Raw genomic sequence first — 22466 nt, forward strand, 5'->3', positions numbered from 1 at the left:
TACCATGAATCTGTTCGGTACACACTACCATAATCACGGGGAAGACTGCTGACTTGACAGTTTTTTTCCAGTAGACACTCAGTGACAGCCTCCATATGGAGTTTAAGCCACAGAAGGTCACTGCTGAAAGCCCTGACTGTTCACAAAGTGCTGCATGAAACCATATTCATGGAAAGTTGCCTGGAAGGGAAAAGTGTGGTCGGAAAAGATGTACAAGCAACAGGGATGACTGCAACCTTCAGACGATTGTCAAGCAAAGCTTCATGAGGAGTGGACTGAGGCTGGAGTCAGTGCATCAAGAGTCAACACACACAGACATGTCCAGGAAACGTGCCAAAAGTGTTGCATTCCGAATACCGAACCACTCCTGAAGCAGAGACAATGTCAAATTTTTTTTATCTGTGCTAAGGAGAAAAAGAGCTGCACCATTGCTTAGTGGTGAATGTAAATTTTGCATTGTAATCCAATTACATTTGTTCCAGAAATCTGATTGGTTAATCATTTGAGATTTCAGACCATAAAATAGCACGATGACGGTGGAAATATATTCGACTGTTTCACATTACTCCGCACCTTGACCGCGCACATTGCTACACAGATGTCAGTAATGGCGCTGTCAGCTGAGAGTGAGAGAAACTCTCGGAGTGACGACGCTGCCGAAATGGATGAATTTAAGATATCATACGAAAGGATTGCTATGGATCCTGCTCACAGAATTTCCAGTTTGGCATGAAGATGTTGCAACGGTAAGCTTTGATGAGCCGACCACACCCTTTGTCTACGTAACAGTTTTATATTATGCAGATTAAGATGTAGCCTTCAGTGCTGAAGCGGTCTTTCGCTGAAAACATGGATCTGTGCAAACGCTGGAATTGGATTAGAATGGGAATAACCCCCTTGTGTCTGATGATTTGCAGGCGTTGATGCTGGATTACGGTCGCAAATATCCGTAAAACTCATATTGCGGCAGTGAAATCCAGCATTAACGTCCACAAATCATCAGACACAACAGGATTATTCCATAATTTCATTTGGAAGTCAAGGTCCTGGAGTCTGGAGGAAGAGTGGTGAGGCATAGAATTCAAGTGGCTTAAGGTCCAGTGTGAAGTTTCCCCATCAGTGATGATTTGGGGTGCCGTGCCATCTGCTGGTGTTGGTCCACTATGTCACAAAAATGGGGTTTTTTGTGACCCGCATTTTGTGACCCCATCACAAAAAGCACCCCATTTTTGTGACGATATCACAAACCCATAGATTAACTGTCTTTTTGTAATGCCATCACAAACTGGTGTGAGACTGGGTTGAAGTCAACACAGTCATTTACCAGGAGGTTTCTGAGCACTTTGTGCTTCCATCTGCCGACAAGCTTTATGGAGATGCTGATTTGCCTTTCCAGCAGGACTTGACACCTGCCCACAGTGATGAGCTGGAGGCCGTTCGCTATCAGCGCAACCTGGACCTTCATTAACACCTCGGCAGTGCCACAGACTGATCACCTCCACGCCAAGCAGCACTAATGCAGAAATTAATTCAAAAAGGAGCCTCAATCAAGTCTCGAGTGCATAAATCAACACACTTTTCAGAAATTTGACATTTCTGCATTATAAATCCTTTTTTGCACTGAATTTATGAAATATTTAATATTTTGAGATCCACTTTTTCTAGTTTTTTGACCTGCAGGCCATAATGCTCAAAATTAGAATTAAAGACAAAACCCTGAAACACTTCAGTTTACATGTAATAAGTCTAAAATACATCAAATTTTCACTTTCTAGAATAACTGACAAAAAAAAAAAAAAATCTTGAGCTTTTTCATGATAGTGCAACTTTTCAGATGCATCGTATGATTTTCGCTGAATGCCGCGAGCGTTGACGGGACTTTGGGATTTGCTGAGAAGCTAAATCATTTCTGTTCAGCTCCTTCTCTTCTTGTAAACTGAAACTGCGGCCTGAGGTTTCACTTGCCTCTCACTGTTTCAAAGTGACAGAAAACAAGTGTCTGTGTGTGTGTGTGTGTCTGAGCATGAGGTAGGCGAAGGTGATGTGTGAATTGAGTGCGGCTGCAGGAGTGTTTAGAAGTGGTCAAGATCTGACCTTCAGCTTATGCAGAACATACGAGTGAAACAGGAAGGCGAGAGTAGGAGACAAAGGTTAGAAAAGCGAACATCTATACAGACTGTTAATTCTTCCCCCAGTTCTTTCTGTAATACTGCCCCTTACAAAGTACAAACTCAAACTATTCTGCACTTTTAAATTTAATCAAAGTCACAGCAAAAATAATCAGGCCTGGGCCCTGCAAGAACTTCTCTTACAGACAAGATCTGCTCTTATAGAACAATGGATACAAGCAGTTTTTATACAGGATTACATACATGTGTAATAGAGGTGGACCTTATTTCGCAAAATCCTTCTCTTATTGGCCCCCATAGGCATTAAAGGGAGGTCCATCCCCCTGCCCCAGGCCCTAGCAATAATGGGACACATATGATTTATAATTGTAATCTAACTCTCTTTATCCTAAGTGGTACAGACTGGTTAAATCCAGTTCTACATGCATATACCAAGAAAGAACAAAGGAAAGTTAGAATAAGAATGAAATTAAAAGTATAAACCTAAATAAAATAACTACCTTAATGCCAAAACAAGTGCAGAAAACAAATAAAACCATAATTGAACACAAATATATCTAACAAGGGGGTGCTGAGGCCATGGTTCTCGACCGGAAAAAGGTGCTTTGCCCTCTTCAGGTCGGTGGAGTGTCCTTGCCTCAAGTGGAGGAGTTTAAGTATCTCAGGGTCTTGTTCACGAGTGAGGGACGGATGGAGCGTGAGATCGATAGACGGATCGGTGCAGCATCTGCAGTGATGCGGTCGCTGTATCGGACCGTTGTGGTGAAGAGAGAGCTGAGTAGGGGGGCAAAGCTCTCGATTTACCGATCGATCTATGTTCCGATCCTCACCTATGGTCATGAGATTTGGCTCATGACCGAAAGAATGAGATCGCGAGTACAAGCGGCCGAGATGAGTTTCCTCCGCAGGGTGGCTGGGCGCTCCCTTAGAGATAGGGTGAGGAGCTCGGTCACTCGGGAGGAGCTCGGAGTCGAGCCGCTGCTCCTCCACGTCGAAAGGAGTCAGTTGAGGTGGCTCGGGCATCTTTTCCAGATGCCCCCTGGATGCCTCGCTGGAGAGGTGTTCCGGGCACGTCCCACTGGGAGGAGGCCCCGGGGAAGACCCAGGACACGCTGGAGGGACTACATCTCTCGGCTGGCTTGGGAATGCCTTGGGGTTCCCCCGGAGGAGCTGGGGAGGTGTGTGTGGATCGGGAGGTCTGGGCGGCTTTGCTTGAGCTGCTGCCCCCGCAACCCGACTCTGGATAAAGCGGAAGAAAATGGATGGATGGATATATCTAACAAGACTGACAGGTCAAAGTGAAGAGACGTGGAGATGCTGAGAAGATATGTGCATGATACTCCATCATACATAATTTAAAGGTCAAATACACATTTTTATAACCTCAAATAAATAAATAAATAAATAAATAAAGCCTCTAAGTGTTTAACTCACCTTGGGTGATTTTTTTTTTCCATATGCAAGAAATATTGTTTCAAAACTTGCTACAAAAGGACATACCCCATTGTGCACACACTGAACACTGCATGGTACAGTCAGGTCCAGAAATATTTGTGACTGTGACACTTATTTTGTTGTTGTGTTGTTGTTGGTAAGGGCCCCTTCACACATAATACGAATGTGGTCGAATTGCGCATGAAGCAGGAATCATATGCAATACATGTAAAATCGTAGCTGCCTCCAATGCCTCGTACACCTGTTGTTACACTATTTGCGCACACCAGCGGCTGACTGAAAGACAGAGTGTGCTCTGTGTGAGCCCATCGAACCCTCTCATGGCAGGTGTCGGCCAAATTCCAGCTGACACGCACGAAGATCTAACAAAGTTCTCATGGCACTTAGAAAATGTGTGGCCATTCGCACTATTAGCACGACAACAGTCAGCAGACGATCACTGTCGAGCTGGATGTGAAATTTGTCTAAGTGCCCCCACGAGTGCCCCCACGAGTGTGGTTTGCAAACAGACACGTGACACATTGGTGTGTGCGCTGAACTGACAGGGGGTGTGTGGAGATCTGTGGTTCTGGATGCCACAGCTGGGGAACACATATCCTGTTTGGACAGACATGAACTAACAACTGTCCACTGTGACGTGCATGTGTCTGCTTGCTGTCCTCATGTGGACATACATATAAACATATACTGCTGTTGCAATGGGCTGCAGTGAGCGACCACACGCCGGGCACATTGACAGGCTACCCTAGGTGAAACGGACCATCAGATCATAACACGAAGTGGGCAATCTGAATGTCATGTCACCCACGTGAGCTCTGTTCCATATGACGCAGTGTCAGTCCTGCGGCACGCTGTCCCACAGACATGCGTGTTGGGCAGGACACGTGCATGGGGCCAGCTCGACACGCCACCAGCAGATGTGGACATGATCAGAGCGCACTGCTTCTCATTCATGTCATTTCATGACTGTACGTCTGTGACCATGGGTCATCTACAGAGGAACAGAGGGATCATACTTGTATTGCCTGCTTGAGAAGAGGGATTCAATAAAATGCAGTGTTTTTATATGGTGTGTGGTTTTATTTTTTCTTAAATACATCCATGTCCTTCTTGATATCAGGCATTTTCCCGCACCTTTTATAGGACAGTGATGGTAGCTCAGTGGTAAAGTTCTGGCTGAAATCAGATCTTTTGGAAATTGCAGGTTCGAATCCCATGAGTGCCATTTATTTTTAATTTTTTTTTTTTTTTTTTCACAGCAGCTGCTCGCACTGTGTTCCCGTGTGCACAAAACCATCACAGCAGCATCATTCACACCTGCTATTTGGCTCGATGTTTTCGTGGTTCGCTCATACGAGCTGTTCCGCTGTAATTCCCCCTGAGTTGTATTTATTCGTACTATGTGTGAAGGGGCCCTAAATTTTGCTTCTGTACATGCAAATAATGAAGTTGAAATTCCACAATAAAGATATTCTTGCACAGTAGACATTAAATTTTAAGTTGAGACATTGAACAAAAATATTACATTCACCATTTAGTGATTACAGCCAGTTTTACACACATAATCTGTCCATTTTCGAAGGTCACAATGCATTGGAAAAACTAAATATAAGCATTCTTGTTCATATACATCATAATTTTTACAGCCTGTATTCTTAGACAAGTCAGGGGATGGATACATGAACATTTCCAAGACAGTGACTATGTCTTGGACTTCATTTACCTCAGTTATTAAGAAATACAAACAGTATGGTACTGAGTGGTAAATCTGCCCGGAGGCAGATAGTGCATAGTGCAAGTTTGCATTTTACTTCATCACTCACAGCTTCATAGCGGAGGAGAGCAGAGAAGTAAAACAGATGAAATCTAGACTTGCATCTCTCATGTGCCTTCTGTAGCTGAACTTTCAGTTCTTTTTAAGAAAGTTCTTCTCGATGCCATTACGACGCTGGATAAGTGGAGCTTGTGCATATTTTTAAAAATATAAATAAACAGCTATAATTCCTAAATGGTTTATGTGATATTTTTAGTTAAACCCCTTAAATTAAAGCTAAAAGTGTATACTACCAGCATATCATAATTGGTCATGTCAACTCCATTGTGTTGCTGGACAGAGGCCAAGCCCTCGTCCCCTTTCAATGCTGGAGTGCCATGGGCCCTGTGGTTACCAGCTCAGTTAAAACCCAAGGAAAAATGGCCATTTTCGGCATAAAAATGGGCGCTACTTCCAAACAAACAAATCTATGCCAATAATTTTTGGGATGGGAAAAATGTCAATGGCCAATACTGTGTCTTTGTTAAATTCAAAGAAAAGTTATCAGACAGTTTTTGAGGAACACTGGGTCCAATACCCAAATTGGCTGTTTTCTACATAAAAATGGCTGCCATTTCCAACCGAACAAATCTATGACTACAATTTTTTGACATGAAATATGTCAATGACTCATCTTACGCCCTTGAGAAATTAGAAAAAGTTATCAGTTTTTTGAGGATAATTGCCTTTAAGTGGTCAAAATGGCTACTTTCATCATAAAAATGACCACTATTTCCAAACAAACAAATCTATGACAATGATTTCTAGATGGGAACAATGTCAATGACCCATACTACACCCTTTCCAAATTACAAAAAAATTAGTTTTTGAGATATCGCAATATACGGACGCCGCCAACTATGACGGACGCTGTTCCACGACATAAGGTTAGTGGGCTATCGGGCAGTAAACTCCCCTCCCCCCTCCACAGCCAAATAATTATGGACCTGATTGTACAGTGCAGTGTTCGTTGTGTGCACAGTGGGGTAAGTGGGAGTGAAGTTCTAAATGAAGTAAAAACTGTGTTTCTGAACTAACAACTGATTAATAACGTTTGCATTTTTCTGAGCATTTGCCACACATAATAGTGATATTATGTTGCAGCAAAGTTCCCATGGGACTATTTATGTCATGGTACAACCACCATATGTACCATGAAACCAGGCTCTGTTAGTTCCCAGGGATTTATGTTGGAGTCAACAATGTTCACAGGAGGACGTGTTTCTTCTCTAAGAGTACTTGAATGTTAACCAGCGGAGTTGTGGTGCACAGCTTGGTGGAAATTCTGGGCTTCAAAGGGAGCCAAAGGAAGCGTACTATGAAGGCACTGAGGGTACACAAAGCATTTGTTGAAGGGTCACTAGACCACACCATCTGTGGTCTAGTGACCCTCAGTGTGTTTACAGAGAATCAAGGTGCTGTGTTCTTCCAAATGTAGTACACCTCATCCCATCGCAGTAATGGTCAAAAGATGGTGCATTCCTGATAGATGATACTATTGTTATGTTCCATTAGGCAGGCTACTTTGAGCATGTGTATAAAGCTGATCCCCCTACCAGAATGCTGACACCTTCAGTGCTAAGGTTTTTCATAAGTCAGCCATGAATAGTTTAGCCAGTGAGGTTCACTGACCTTAATTGTGACTTCTGTGGAATCAATGAATACCCTGATTGCCAGGTCTGAACAACTGAGAGTTGAAGTGTCCAGGTTTGAGATTGTCCTGGATCAAGATGAAGATCTAGGCATTTCAATCACTTCTTGGATCCTGCCAACAGAAGTGGCTCTGGATCTTCAGACATTGAGATCAAGAAATGCCTGGAAAAAACTTACGGAGTCATGAGGCTGCTAAACAGAGGTGTGTGGCTATACCAAGAGAAATATCAAAGCCAACATGATGGGTGCATAATTAATGATCCCCTTTGGTATAACAAGCCTAAAATAATCAGTTTTATTGCCAGTATTCTATCAGACAAGTCAGGAGATGGATACATGAACATTTCCAAGTCAGTGAATATGTCTTGGGCTTAATTTGCATCAGTCTTGAAGAAATACAAACAGTACAGTACTGTATGGCAACTCTGTCTGGAAGAAGGCAGCTCTCAAATATAACGCAATGCTAAAATACCCTCGGCCATGAGCATAAAAATAGGAAACAGAATGTGACCTCTTGACCCCTTAAAATAGGTCAAGGCTAGCCATTTTTGAACTTGTCCAAGGTCTGTTTCCCAAGAATGTTCCCTGTGAATTTGAAGACCCTGAAAGTAATAGGACTGGAGTTATGATGAGCACAGACAAGACGGACGGATGGACCTAGAGTCTTCGTCTATTTTGGCCATTGGGTAAAAATGAAGTGACTGTGCAAGAAGAGTGAAGAAAGACACCCAGACAACCCAGAAGAAGATATGGGCCTCTGTGGCTGTGATTGAAGAAATTGTGCAAAGTGCAAGTTTTGCATTTTGCTTCAGCAGTTATACAGCTTCATGATGAAGTGGTATAGAGGAGGATTTTCTTAAAAAGAAGACCTGAAAGTTCAGCTACAATTTGCCAGAAGGTACATCTGAGATGCAAGCCTGGATTTGATGTGTTTTGTTGAAAGTGAATCCTTTTCCGCTCCACTCCACTATGAAGCTAAGAGTGATGATACACATTGTTATTTTGAGCTTTTACTGGATTTTTAAGCCAAATAACTACAAAAAAAAAGTGTAATCAATCCAGTTTTCAAAGCTGAGTTGAACATTCAGATACTTTAATGCTGACCAAAGTTTTTTTTTTTTTTAAACTCAGGACGTACCATTTAATGAAAAGGGGAAAAAATTGACAGGCCTTCTCAATTAAATTGTGTGTACATGACAACTTACTTTCCAGTAAACTTTTACAGAATTCAGTTGAGAACTGATTTCAGCATACCACACATCCAGCTCTTTGGCAGGAGCTGCAAAACATGACAACAAAAGTGAAAGTGAGAAGCTTCTTGTTCTGGTTTTCAATTTAACGTGTTGTTTTTTTGGACACTTCTGCACTTGGCTGCAGGCATGGATTGAACTCACTGACAACATGCAAATCGAATGCACTCAAAGGGACTAGGTTGGGTTTGAACCTATAACCGTCTCACTGTGAGGGGAAGGAGAAGATCACTGCGAATTGTCTATAGCAGAGCTATCACACATTTTTTGTTCTTCTAAAATGTAAGGGCACATTGGATGTTCTGTGTGGTCCAGTATGCTGAATGATGAGGGTGATTAAGGTGCTGAAGTTCAATGCCCGGTGTTGCCAGCCGAATGGTCCACCTAAAAATCGGTCCCCCCGATGACGCGGTTCACAGATTAACACCTCGTTTCTGCTTCAAACTGCACTCCAGTCATCATCTATCTCAGCGACAGATATCTGAAGCTTTAGTACAACAATCATTTTCACATAAATTCAGCATTAGTTTATCATAAAAAATGGCGGAAGCAATCAGAACGCAGTGGCTAAACAAGCTGCCAGCTGATGCGTTCACTGCGCGTTGGACATTTCAAAGCAACACGGAATATCGCCTCGTTTCTGCTTAAAACTGACTTTAGAATGATTTAAGAGGTTTTACCTTTATCATCTGATGGTTAATCACATTAATCCATGTGATTGCTTTGGGTGAAGAGACTCCATCTCAGATGTGTTGCTGTGGTCCAAAATGACGCATGCACAGATGGAAAAGGCGGACTGATTTTTAGGGGCGGACCATTTCAGTCTGCAACACCCGGTTCAATTCCCAAACTGGGTGACCTTTGCTCCGTGTCTGTCTTTCACTGGTCTATTAAATTAAGATGAACAAGTTTCAAGCTGTACTCACTAGGAAAGTGGTGTCCAGAGTATTCCAGAAAGAGCCGAGAGGGTGCAGGTTTTCTTTGCAGCCACCGGCTCCAGCAGATGGTTTCACTGATGAACTCATCTCACCTGGTCAAAGTGATGTTAATCTGTGAAATCACCTGCTGGAGTCAGTAGCTGCAAAGAAAACCTGCACACTCTTGGACTTTTCTGGAATACTTTGGACACCACTGCACTAGGACTACCCTGTTTAAAGACCTTCAGGCATGATTGAAGCTGTGAAGACTGCGAACACTCAGAAGTTACCAAGCACTAGTGACGATTTGGCAAATTGGGATGAAATTTTTGAACAGCTTGAAAATTTTACCCCAATTTCAATTCTAGTGCAGATGATAGCCGTAACTATTACGTATACCAAGTTTGCTCAAGATTGACAAAGATGGATCAAGAAGTTACGATGATGCTTCAAAGCGCACCCCTATTTGCTATTAAATGAAACTGTTATTTGCAAAAGTTGAATAAGTTATGCTTGCATTGGAAGGATGTACATCAGGGTGCTGTTTGGGTGTTGTTGGAATCTGACTGTGGTTCTATTCAACACAGGAGGATCAATTATATATTCCAGCTTCGGTTTGGAACTTCCCATAATACAAACAGCTGATTACAACTAATTTCATACTGACATTTAATGAACTGAGTCCACTTGTTGGCTTGATAGTGAAAATTCACTTGTGCTGTATTTAAATGTATTTACTTATTTATTATTAATTTATTTATATTTATTTATTTATTATTTGTTATTATTTATTTATTTATTTAAATTTTTTTATGTATTTACTGTTAAATTAAAAAAACCAGCAGACTCGGACATCAGCAGCAGAAATTCAGCCGTCATGTCTAATGGAGCATGTCACTTCTCAGTTTGAGCCCAAACAACAAAAACAGTTCGCTCTCGACTAAAAGCATCTCTTCTGCTTTTTCTGTGCTGCTGATGGTTTTGGTGGTGAGCCAATTATCTCTGCTCCACATTTCTGCACAGAGATGTAAATCTTTACACCATCTATACAGCAAAATGCATCTTCTCATGCAGGGTCACATGAAACACACACACACTATCGCTTTTGTGGATTTTATCATAATGTGTTGCGTGCACATCCCAACGTGGCTGTTTTCGGGGGCTGTGCACCCAGCAAAGCCAGAAGAAAGGAAATATTTCTGCTTTATCAGATGCCTTCTGGAGATAACGCACCACAGAGGTGCGGATATTATTTGCTGAAGACAAGCTTTTCACACACACACTTGCACAGATGTTCTCACCCTCCTCATCAGTCCAGTTTGAAATGTTCAAGCTCCACCCACTCCACAGGCCCGTGCTGAATTTGGCTCGAGCTCTGAAATGGTACAACCTGTAGGGCTCCAGAGACGAGATGTTCCGAACCGGCACCAAACCCACCAGCACCTGCTGTAAGCAGAAACACAGCCTGCTCATAATCTAACAAAAAAAATTCCAACATGTTGACCTTTGCAGCAGATTGACACTCATGTCTACCTTTAGCTTTGAATCAGCACAATGCACATGTGCTTTGATCTGAAAGGCTCCAAAAGTATGAGGCAACCTGCAAAGTCTTATTTGATGTTTCACTCAAAATCCTGATTAAACCCGAAGCAGAAGAAACTGTTGCCAGCTGCAGACAGCTGAGGCTCCTTACAGATTCTGGAGATGTGGTCCACGGCTGATGTCTTGCTCTGTACTGTATCTCCAGGTGCGGCGTTCCCACAGACTGCTCGACTGTGATCCTGCAAACCCGAGAAGAGCAGGAGGCGCCGACAAGAACAGGAGGTGAGGGCATCGCTGCAACGTAGTAAAAACACAACTGGTTAAACAGAGGACTTTATTTTACAACCGCAAAAAAGGAAAAAAAATGGGCTGGGTGGTGATATGGAAAATGCAAATAAATAACACACACACACACAAAGAAAAAACACGGTGAGCCTTACATTTACTTCTGTTTCATTCGTAGACAGTATGAACCCAAGATATTTCATGTTTTGTGTGGTCAACTTAATTTTATTTGTTAATACAGTGCATCTGGAAAATGTTCACAGCACTTCACTGTTTCATTTTTTGTTATGTTACAGCCTTATTCCAAAATGGAGAAAATTCATTTTTTCTATCAAAATTCTATACACAATACCCCATAATGACCACATGAAATAAGTTTTGCTTCACTGCAGGGATGGTGCCTGTTTTCCTCCAAACATGGTGCCTGGCATTCACACCAAAGACTTCAATCTTTGTCTCTCAGAGAATTTTGTTTCTCATGGTCTGAGAGTCCTTCAGGTGCCTTTTGGTAAACTCCAGGCAGGCTGCCATGTGCCTTTTACTAAGGAGTGGCTTCCGTCTGGCCACTCTACCATACAGGTCTGATTGGTGGATTGCTGCAGAAATGGTTGTCCTGCTGGAAGGTTCTCCTTTCTCCACAGAGAAATGCTGGAGCTCTGACAGAGTGACCATCTTGGTCACCTCCCTAACTAAGGCCCTTCTCCCCGATTTCTCAGTTTAGACAGGCAGTTAGCTCTAGGAAGAGTAATGGTGGATCCAAACATCTTCCATTTACAGATGATGAAGGCCACTGTGCTCACTGGGACCTTCAAAGCAGCAGAAATGTTTTTGTACCCTTCCCCAGATTTGTGCCTTGAGACAATCCTGCCTCTGAGGTCTACAGACAATTCCTTTGACTTCATGCTTGGTTTGTGCTCTGGCATGCACTGTCAACTGTGGGACCTTATATGTAGACAGGTGTGTGTCTTTCCAAATCATGTCCAATTAACTGAATTTGTCCCAGATAGACTCTAATTAAGCTGTAGAAACATCTCAAGGATGATCATATTTAATTCTACATATATTAAAGGTAGATAAATTGCATTTAGCACAATATAACCCCACTATAATGCTACACAGTTAAAAACAAACAAAACAGACATTCTGTCAAATATGAAAAGCTGTAACTATGACAGCACACCCTCAGCAACTTACAGAACCGATGGATGAAGCACTTACCGATGTCACTTAGTGTGTAGCTGACACTGTCAGAATCAGCATAGTCCAGATGGTTTTGGGTTCGAACCCGTACAGAGATCAGCTGGACAAAGCTGGAGATGCTAAAAGTAGCTGAGGAGACATAAGATCCCTTATTGGAGACGCCATAGTCTCTGGATTCCTGCGTGTGATTTACATATTGACTCGTCACCCTGAAACACATCAGGACAAAACATCTTTTAACTGATGTTCAGCAAAAACCAAACAACTCAGATTTCAGAGTCAAATATTTTTAGAACTGTTATCAAGTTTAAAGTGTTACTGTAACATTTTGTTTTAAATTCTCGCATAGTTCTGAGGTTGATTCCCAGAATTGATCATATCAGTGTTGATTCAACTCACTGCAAGTGTTATTTAACTCTGTGAAAGTATAATTTGAACCCTGTCCATGAGCCAAATTCCGAGAGTCCGAGAGTGCAGTTGCCTTAAGGCACCTTGACACTTGCATGAATTTGATCGCCACACTGCCATGCAATTTGTCATGCCAATAGGTCCCACTTTGTCCCGCTGGACCCCACGCTTTGTCACGCTTGACACCACGCTATATATAATAATAATTTTGTAGCCGATGATGCATTTGCTCTCAGAACTTGGCTAATGAAACCATCTCTCATCACAGAGAATTTATCTACAGCTGCAGGTTGTCTTGTGCATACTGTGCAGTGGAGAACGCATTTCAGATCTTGCCTCAAAGGTAATTATTTATAGTACGAGGGTAGGCTGAAAAGTTCTAAGGCTGACTATGATGCAGTTGTCGAACTGAACAAATTCAGGGTTATTTTTCTCTCCCTGTAACTCCACTGTTGTGTGTTGGGGGGGGGGGGGGGGGGGGGTTGGCTGGACAAGGTTGGGTTGTTTGTGTTTATTTTCCTTCCCAGGTGATTTGGGCTGTTCTCTGAGGAAAATGTGCTGCAGAAGAGTCTCTCTCCTCTGTTACGATGATTGGCTGCACCTGTTGCATTCTCGTGCGGCTCGCTATCAGGACAATCCACGACACCTGTGATGTTCACGTGCAGATCTGAGGACTTCCAGCTGGTACCAATGTAGTGATGAAGAACTACATTTAAACCAGCAGTGAGTTGGATAAGATTGCCGGAGGAATACGACCTTTGTGACGACCGCTGTGGGGACGCTGAGGGCCGTTTCAGAGTCTGACATCGCGCCTGTGAAGGAGGACGAGGGTGAGAGGCAAACGTTGTCAGCACACGACAGAGGTGAATATTCTGAAAAGTTTATCCGTGAATGTAAATTGGCGCTTATACGCAGCTATTAGTAATTATTGGTGAAAATTATTTGACATGCTCCTCACAGCAGTGGCGTGCGGATTAATGATCCTCCACTAGCTGTGAGCAGCAGCCTCTTTGAACTAAGTTTGAAACCAGACCTAAACGTGTAGCTGATAAGTTTGCCTCTAAACAATATTTCGTAGTAATAAGTGTTGAATAATCTCATCTCTGTTCCTCCTTCGCAGAGTACAGTCTGGGAAAGTCACCTGGGGGGGGGGGGGGGGGGGGTGTTGGCGGAACTCCTGAGTCCTGAACGTTCAGACTCTGACTGTTGAGACGCTGAGAGAACGCGCTGCCTTTTCACCTCACCAGAACTTAAATTATTTAGTATTTCATGTATAGCACAAAGGGAGAAAAATAAATGTTTTCTTTTTGGAACTGCTTCTGATTATTTCATGCTGGGTTCAGTCAGCTACTGGACCGCTCCTCAATCCGCATCTATCCATAACATCCACACACTTCTTCCAGCAGTGCTTGAGTGCTTCGATTCCCTTGGCATAGAAGCTTTCATCTTGAGAGTCAAAATAGTCCTCAACGGCAGCCATCACCTCATCATTGCTCCAATAGTGCTTCCCAGCCAAGTTTTTTTCAGGTTTGGGAACAGATGAAAGTCCGAGGGTGCCAAGTCAGGGGAGTATGGTGGGTGATCTACCAGTTCGAATCCACACTCGTGGATAGTGGCCATGGCCACTGTTGACTTGTGAGCTGGGGCATAGTCTTGATGGAACAGCACCCTTTCGTCAGCTTTCCTGGTCGCTTCTTTTTGATAGCCTCGCGTGTCTCAGTAGGTTAGAATAGTACTGTCCATTTATGGTTTGTCCCTTTTCAAGATAGTCCACGAACACAATGCCCTTGGCATCCCAGAAAACTGAAACCATGACCTTCCCCGCAGACGAAACGACCTTGGCCTTCTTTGGAGGTGGTGACCTTGGGTGTTTCCACTGCATTGATTGTTTTTTTTGTCTCTGGTTCAAAGTGGTGAACCCAACACTCATCCTGGGTAAGAAAATGTTCCATGTAATTGGCTGTATCCTCTTGAAATTGCGCCAAGTTTGCCTTCGACATGACTAGCCTGGTGCGTTTATGATCAGGAGTCAGAAGACGTGGCACCCACCGAGCTGACACCTTTGACATTCCAAGTTCTTCATGCAGAATGTGTTAAATTCTCTCACGGGATATTCCCACAGCATCTGCTAGCTGATTAATCGTCGATCGTCTGTCGTCCATCACCATTTCATGAACAATGTCAATGTTTTTCTGGGTTGTGGCTGTTGCAGGCCGCCCAGACCTTGGGTCGTCTTCAAGGCTCTCTCTGCCCCTCTTAAATTCAGCTGCCCACTTCTGCACTGTAGATATGGAGGGAGCTTCATCCCCTAATGTAGCAACCATATCCGCATGAATGTCCTTGGGCTTTAACCCCTTCTTATGCAGGTACTTAATCACACCGCGATGCCAGATTTTGTCCATTTTTGCCGTTTCCCTCTACCACGAACTTTCAAACTTGGCTATGAACCACAAACTACCTCACAACCTGGAAGAAAATAACACAGTTAGTCATCAGAAGAGTTGAACTTAATGCATGCCAAGTTTTATTGAAATGGCATTTCTCCTTCTTGGTGAGCCTTAGAACTTTTCAGCCTACCCTCGTATATATATTGTAATGAACTGGTAAAACAGTTGCATATTCATTCCTTCTTATGAGTTAGATAATGTATCTGTAAAGTTTGATTTATTATAGATGTAACATCTCTTCATAATTGATCAGATGCCCTGCACACCTTGACATGCATTGAAATACTGGAGATCAGTTGTGCGCAGTCTGTTTTCGAATAGGTTGCACAATGTTCACGACTAACTCACAAAATGAATGCATGCCAGACGTTTTGAACATTTCAAAATTTTCAATGCACACTGGCACAAAGCCGCACAGTTCACACACAGTTTATGCACAGGTTTACAAAGCATTTACTCATTGGCAGGCAAGATTGTGTTCCAGTGCGTGAATCAAATTTGTGCAAGTGTCAAGGTGCCTTTATAATCAGCAGATTGTAGGTTCAATAATCAGCAGATTGTAGGTTTGGGCCACCAAAAACATTCTTTGGCCACCAAATTTAAGGGTTTGGTGACCCTTGGGGCAACTGTTTAAAAAAATGGCATATATTCTTGTGTTCCATTTAAAGTAATAGAAATAGGTTATTACATAATATTCAATTAATAATATTAATAATAATTTTCAGATGTCCAGGCTCAGTGCGTATTTTTTTGGGGCATGGGGAGGGGGTTACAAATAAATCTGTAGTTTGGAGGTCCTCCACGGTGGGCTCTGTTATCTTATTGATTCATGCCCCTCACCTCAGTGTTGATGTACTGCTTAGGTAAGTATTCCTTCCTGTCTTCCAAGTGCAGGTCACAGTTCCAGTTGGAAGATTTGAAACACTGTAGATGCAGGTTATGTTTTCAGGAGGATCTGGTGGGTCTGGCAGACAAAAATGGAATAAAACTTGATGATTTTGATGAAAGTTTTAACTTATTGTAATACATAATTGACATTTACAATTTACATTTGGCCCATGGTCGTGCACAGTCTGTGCACAGGAGTAATTTTATAGCTTCACAAAGTTTGAGTACCCAGAGGGATTATCGGCCAATGCAGATCATTAGCCCAGCCGATTATTGGTCTACTACTTTGAATTGAGAAGTGCCCCGAAAATTACTAAGTGTGTGTCAAGAGACTACTTATTGCTTGTTTACTTCATACTCACATCCGGTGGAGACGTCCAGTCCACAGGGATCAGGCGCTTGGCAGTTACACTTGCAGCTGTACGTCCTGTTCTTTGTGATGTTCACCACATGCAAACATATCATTGTTGAGTTCAGTTCTGTGTGACTCTGTGGTGTGTCCGGATGGTCTTTGTACATAGATGCTTTGCAGTTACAGTTAAAGATGCAGCACACATCAAAACTGGAGCCTCGGCGCACCACAGATCCGGCACTGGACCAGATTACACAAGACTTCTCACCTAAAAGTAGAAACAAGGACTTACAGTGCAACATTTAAGACTACAGTTTGCAGGCACTGTGATGACTGCATCCTTAAATAGCACAGAAGAACCCAAAAGACATCGATTGAATTCTTCTTAGAAGCCTCTGGAAGACCAATTGGTGTAACTAGGGGTTAACTGGAGAACCTGTAGTGGTGTTAAGTGACTAAGTGAAGAATCATTCTCCTCTTATCTTCAGCAATATGGAGAAAATGGAGAGAATTAAACCAAAGCTTCCAGAACACGATTTTGGATGCACAAAATTCAGGTTTCTCCTGATGTCAGATCAGGTCAGGGAACATGTGCTTGGACTGCACATAGCCCAATCCACCACACTACGGAACTGCCTGGCAACCACCCAGGCAGACAACTTGTCCATCCGCACCTTTCCAAAGTAAATCTATCTGCCTGTAATCAGGTGAAATGCAAGCATATTTTTGGCTTCTTCCAGTTGCTGGAGCCCTCAGCAACTGGACGTTGTAGCTGATGTTCCCTCAAATTACAAATGATACTCCTCATGTTTGTCTCCCTGTGTAGCCATTCATTTGACAGAAAATAATTCCAGGATCATCCAAAGAGATCTCATACCAAGATATCAAGCCATTGACGGATTCGGCTGTCTTAATGTATGATCTCACAACTGTACAGTAAGATGGGGCCCAGCACTCCAAAGACACACTTTTGTTTTCCTTCAAAGGTATCAGGATCCAGATTTACACCACTGGACATGGTATTCCAATAGTGGTGGTGTTGCCAAGGAGACTGTCCATGTCCTTGTTGGAAAACGCTTGAAAATTCTGCAGAACAGTAGGGTCCACAGAAGTACCCAGTTAGTGAATTCCGACCACAGACTTGTTGTGGCTTCCCTGAGGATTCAGATGAAGTCTTGCAGACTACTGCCTGCTCAGTGCCCAAGATTAAATCTTCAAGATCAGAGTGTTTCTCAGGAATCTGCTTGCAATTTGGCTGGAGGACTTGCAGACATGGACACAACTGGTGATATGAATAGGCTGTGGGAATTACTACTAGGAATTACACAGAGTACTACATTTACTAGGTGTCTTCTGAGGATCTTTGGGTACCACTGGAATGACTTTGTATTAAATAAGCAGTTACTTAGAAAGCCTAAGATGAGGAGTATCACTTGCATTAGGAGGGAGCACCAGCTTCAATATTTTGACCATGTGCTGAAGAACCGAGTCGCTGGAGAACGCCAAGGGGAAACTGTGCATAGCAGAGATAACCAATGTTCTGTGAAAATTATCTGAAAAAGAATTCAGAACCTAAAAAGTTGGGAAAAAAACACACAAAAAACTTTGATTCAAGTGCATGAACTAAATACACACTTCTGACATTTGATCACATCTAATTTATCTTATGAAAACCCACTTTTTTTCCAAGGTACAATTTTGTGGAAAGTGTTGGCGGATGTTTGCGCTCTACGAGCATGGTACTCTAGTTATTTTTTTCTTTCCTCATTAAAAACCCTAAATTGGCTCCATCCAAAAAGTTTTTGGAATGTGTTGCAGGCCTTAAATGTAGAAATGTATGTATATTCAATGAAATTAAGTAAGCCCAGAAAACATGAAAATCTTAGGTTCATGCAGTCTACAATGAAACAGAAGTAAGTCCAAGTAAATGTAAGAATCACTGCGTTTTTATTTCTTTTTAAATTTCTTTATTAAGTTGCATTTCTTGTAAGGGTTGTAGGTCTATGTCAACTTATGTGTGTGTCTGACTGACTATCTTGTCTTTTATGAGATCAAAAAATTTAAAAAAATAAATCTAATTTTGTTATTATTACTGTGAAACAGCCATGGAGCGTGTTAACAGGCCTTTAATATAATTACCCTCACGGTCTTACCCAGGCACAGGTGCACGGTCAGTACCGTGAGCGCAGTGAGGATGGTCCATGTTTGGGACATCTTCGCCAACGAAAGCTTTCTTGTGTATCTCACATCATCACAGGAGCTCTCACGTCTGGTCTTAAAAAGAAGCACAGGTCATTTACAAGACGTTCACTTGTGAATATAGCAAAGGTTACGATTAAAAAGTCAATCTCCCTTCTGACTGCAGACGCCTTTTCTGACAGAAATCTGACGTTATTGTTAAATCTTGGATTTTACGCACAAACGACGCACCGGGTTCGGACTTAAAAAACACCAGTAATCAGCAACGTGTCATCAAAAATGAATAAATGAAGACAGAAAACAAAGTGTTCACTGCTCACCGTGATACGACGTCCAAACTTCGTGATCTTTTTTTGCTCGCGCGCATTTTGAAGCATTTACGCGTCGCCGTAATTCGCCACGTTCGTTTTATTTTTAAATTCAGCGCAGTTTGTCCGCACTCCGCGTGCGGCTGTACGTCGCCTCCCGTCTGACAAGAAGAACTGAGTCACAGCCACAGAGTCCCATATGAGAGTAAGTACACATCTCATCAGTGAAAGCACACATGCGCGCACCCGTGCCAACTTCATGACAAGTGCACAAAATTACCACTGTTTCTACAGTCAGCTGCGTGCGCAAGTCTGCTAGATTCTTAACACAAGATATAATCTGATCCATTTGTTGCGTAAAATCCTTCTAAAAAGATGGTGGTTGAGGATTGAACCCTGATTCCTGCTCGCACAAGTTAATATTATGAACTTACTGCCAGCAATGTACACAGTCAGTGGCAGATCTATTTGCTGATCAATACGAACTTCACACTGCAAGAAAAAAAAAAAATCCATTGTTTTTACTGTCAAACCCGGCAGTTCTGGTTGCCAAAATAATTATGTAAAAATATAGTGTATAGTGAAGTTGTTGTAATTTATAAAAATGTGTATTTTAAACCAGTAAATCCAAAAACATTATCATGCCGTTTGTAAGCTAATTATTTTTGTACAATGTAAATGTGGTTGCTACTTTTTGTGCACTGAATACCATTTGCTCTGGCACACAACAAGTGGTTTGTTATTAGATCCATGTGTAGATCTGGTTTTTGTAACACAGCTCTAGCTGTGTAAGGGGGAATGGGCGTCAGGGAGCCTTGATCCTTGGATATCCTGCTTGAGTGAGACACTCATCTCGTGTTTGCACCACTGTGCTGTCACACAATAGAAACTACTCTGAAAATATCATGAATTGTACATCACACTTATATATATATATATATATATACTCAACAAAAATATAAACGCAACACTTTTGGTTTTGCTCCCATTTTGTATGAGATGAACTCAAAGATCTAAAACTTTTTCCACATACACAATATCACCATTTCCCTCAAATATTGTTCACAAACCAGTCTAAATCTGTGATAGTGAGCACTTCTCCTTTGCTGAGATAATCCATCCCACCTCACAGGTGTGCCATATCAAGATGCTGATTAGACACCATGATTAGTGCACAGGTGTGCCTTAGACTGCCCACGATAAAAGGCCACTCTGAAAGGTGCAGTTTTATCACACAGCACAATGCCACAGATGTCGCAAGATTTGAGGGAGCGTGCAATTGGCATGTTGACAGCAGGAATGTCAACCAGAGCTGTTGCTCGTGTATTGAATGTTCATGTCTCTACCATAAGCCATCTCCAAAGGCGTTTCAGAGAATTTGGCAGTACATCCAACCAGCCTCACAACCGCAGACCACGTGTAACCACACCAGCCCAGGACCTCCACATCCTGCATGTTCACCTCCAAGATCGTCTGAGACCAGCCACTCAGACAGCTGCTGGAACAATCGGTTTGCATAACCAAAGAATTTCTGCACAAACTGTCAGAAACCATCTCAGGGAAGCTCATCTGCATGCTCGTCGTCCTCATCGGGGTCTCGACCTGACTCCAGTTCGTTGTCGTAACCGATTTGAGTGGGCAAATGCTCACATTCGCTGGCATTTGGCACGTTGGAGAGGTGTTCTCTTCACGGATAATGCGAAGGAGATGTGTTGCACTGCATGAGGCAAATGGTGGTCACACCAGATACTGACTGGTATCCCCCCCAATAAAACAAAACTGCACCTTTCAGAGTGGCCTTTTATTGTGGGCAGTCTAAGGCACACCTGTGCACTAATCATGGTGTCTAATCAGCATCTTGATATGGCACACCTGTGAGGTGGGATGGATTATCTCAGCAAAGGAGAAGTGCTCACTATCACAGATTTCGACTGGTTTGTGAACAATATTTGAGAGAAATGGTGATATTGTGTATGTGGAAAAAGTTTTAGATCTTTGAGTTCATCTCATACAAAATGGGAGCAAAACCAAAAGTGTTGCGTTTATATTTTTGTTGAGTATATATATATATATATATATATATATATATATATATATATATATATATATATATATATATATTATACAAATAATGGATGTAAGAAGTCCAACATAGAGAAATATTGGATGAAGAAAAGTTATATTGGACTCAGCTATGCCTCGTCCAATATAACTTTTCTGAATCCAATATTTCTCTATGTTGGACGACTTGCCATCCATCAATTGTTATGTTCTCAGCCCCCCTTCCAAATTAAGCAAACAACAAAGAGTCAAGTAAATTAGATCAATTTATTTTGTTGTGAACAGCATATGAATGCTTCTAAAACGTCAGTAGCGTGCTTGTCTACCTTCTTAGTGTTTTTGGCATCCTTGGAGTTCAATATTTCCACCAGTTCCTCCTCTGTGAACTCAGCAAACCTCGCTGGCAGATGATTTTGTGCTGTTGTTGACATGTTTGTTGCCATTTTTTCAACCAGCGTCTGTCAGCAAGTTCCAGACCTCTGCTAGTCATTAGTGATGTCATCTCATGAATAATTGTATGCCACGCTCTGATTGGCTAGCTGTTGGCAGTAAGCTCTAACGCAATTGGTCAGTGGGAACCAATCCAATATAACTTTTGGTCCTAGCCTTTTGGATCCCTTTGGATTCAGCATAACTTTCTGGTGCCAAGCATGCCAAAATACAGGTAAATGATGGACAGAAAGGCTAATCTGTGATTGGCTATTGCAATCTGAGTGGAGAACATATATATATATATATATATATATATATATATATATATATATATATATATATATATATATATATATATATATATATATATATATATATATATATATATATATATATATATATATATATCCGCCTTTGGAGCTTTTGGAGGCTTTGATTGACAGACAAGGAACTTCTTATCTGTGTGAGTAAAGTTGAGCCCACATAAGCCATCTCATAGGATAAAGGATGCACAGCATTTGGAACAAACATACACCAAACACCTGTGTGACAGATATTTGCTGGTGTCTTCACATGTTAAACCAACTCATCTTTTAAAATGTGTGCGTTGTTTCAGAGTCCATCATCTTTGATTGCTTTGGTGGGGAAAGGCTTAGTGACCTTGACTTTATGATCAAAATCAGTGGATGTTGCAGTTGTAGAACATCTGAAGCTCAGTGAGGAGTTGGCTTGCCCCGGATTAAGACTGAAATCTGGGCTTTCAATGACTTTGTGGACTTTATCATCAGACGTCTGGTTGTGGTGAAAGTATCAAACTTGTAGAGAGATTCACTTATCTTGGTAGTGACATTCATGTCTCCTGGTCCTTGGCCTTTGAGATCAAGGGATGCTTGGGAAGAGGTTATGGTGTCAAAATCTTCCTGGACAGAGGTGTTGGGCAATGCCAGTGGACACTAACCAAAGAGCTAAGGTGACAGCCTTTTGTACCCAGTCTTTTCAGAGGATACTTTGATACCATTTGACTTTGTGCCCAACAAGCAGGTCCTTATGGAGACTCAAATGAAGTCTATTACTTGTATTTTGAGAGAACATCATCTGTGACATTTTGGCAGTGGTGTCAAAAGTAC

At 42.1% G+C, this 22466-nt stretch overlaps 1 protein-coding gene across 1 annotated transcript in view; it reads right to left on the bottom strand.

The window, feature by feature from the left end:
* The window catches only part of il12rb2 (interleukin 12 receptor, beta 2a), a 62503-nt gene extending 43506 nt beyond the window's left edge, over nucleotides 1–18997 (bottom strand). The window contains exons 1-8 of the mRNA XM_034180374.1: nucleotides 18859–18997; nucleotides 18493–18613; nucleotides 16350–16607; nucleotides 15940–16063; nucleotides 12263–12453; nucleotides 10911–11053; nucleotides 10519–10663; nucleotides 8256–8329 (exon numbers count right to left, since the gene is read on the bottom strand). Of these exons, the coding sequence (XP_034036265.1) occupies nucleotides 8256–8329; nucleotides 10519–10663; nucleotides 10911–11053; nucleotides 12263–12453; nucleotides 15940–16063; nucleotides 16350–16607; nucleotides 18493–18613; nucleotides 18859–18915 (1113 nt within the window). The 5' untranslated portion in view covers nucleotides 18916–18997. The remainder of the gene's footprint in view (nucleotides 1–8255; nucleotides 8330–10518; nucleotides 10664–10910; nucleotides 11054–12262; nucleotides 12454–15939; nucleotides 16064–16349; nucleotides 16608–18492; nucleotides 18614–18858) is intronic.
* Nucleotides 18998–22466: the final 3469 nt, after the last annotated feature.

This window comes from Thalassophryne amazonica, chromosome 10 (assembly GCF_902500255.1).
Source record: "Thalassophryne amazonica chromosome 10, fThaAma1.1, whole genome shotgun sequence".
Lineage (NCBI taxonomy): Eukaryota > Metazoa > Chordata > Actinopteri > Batrachoidiformes > Batrachoididae > Thalassophryne > Thalassophryne amazonica.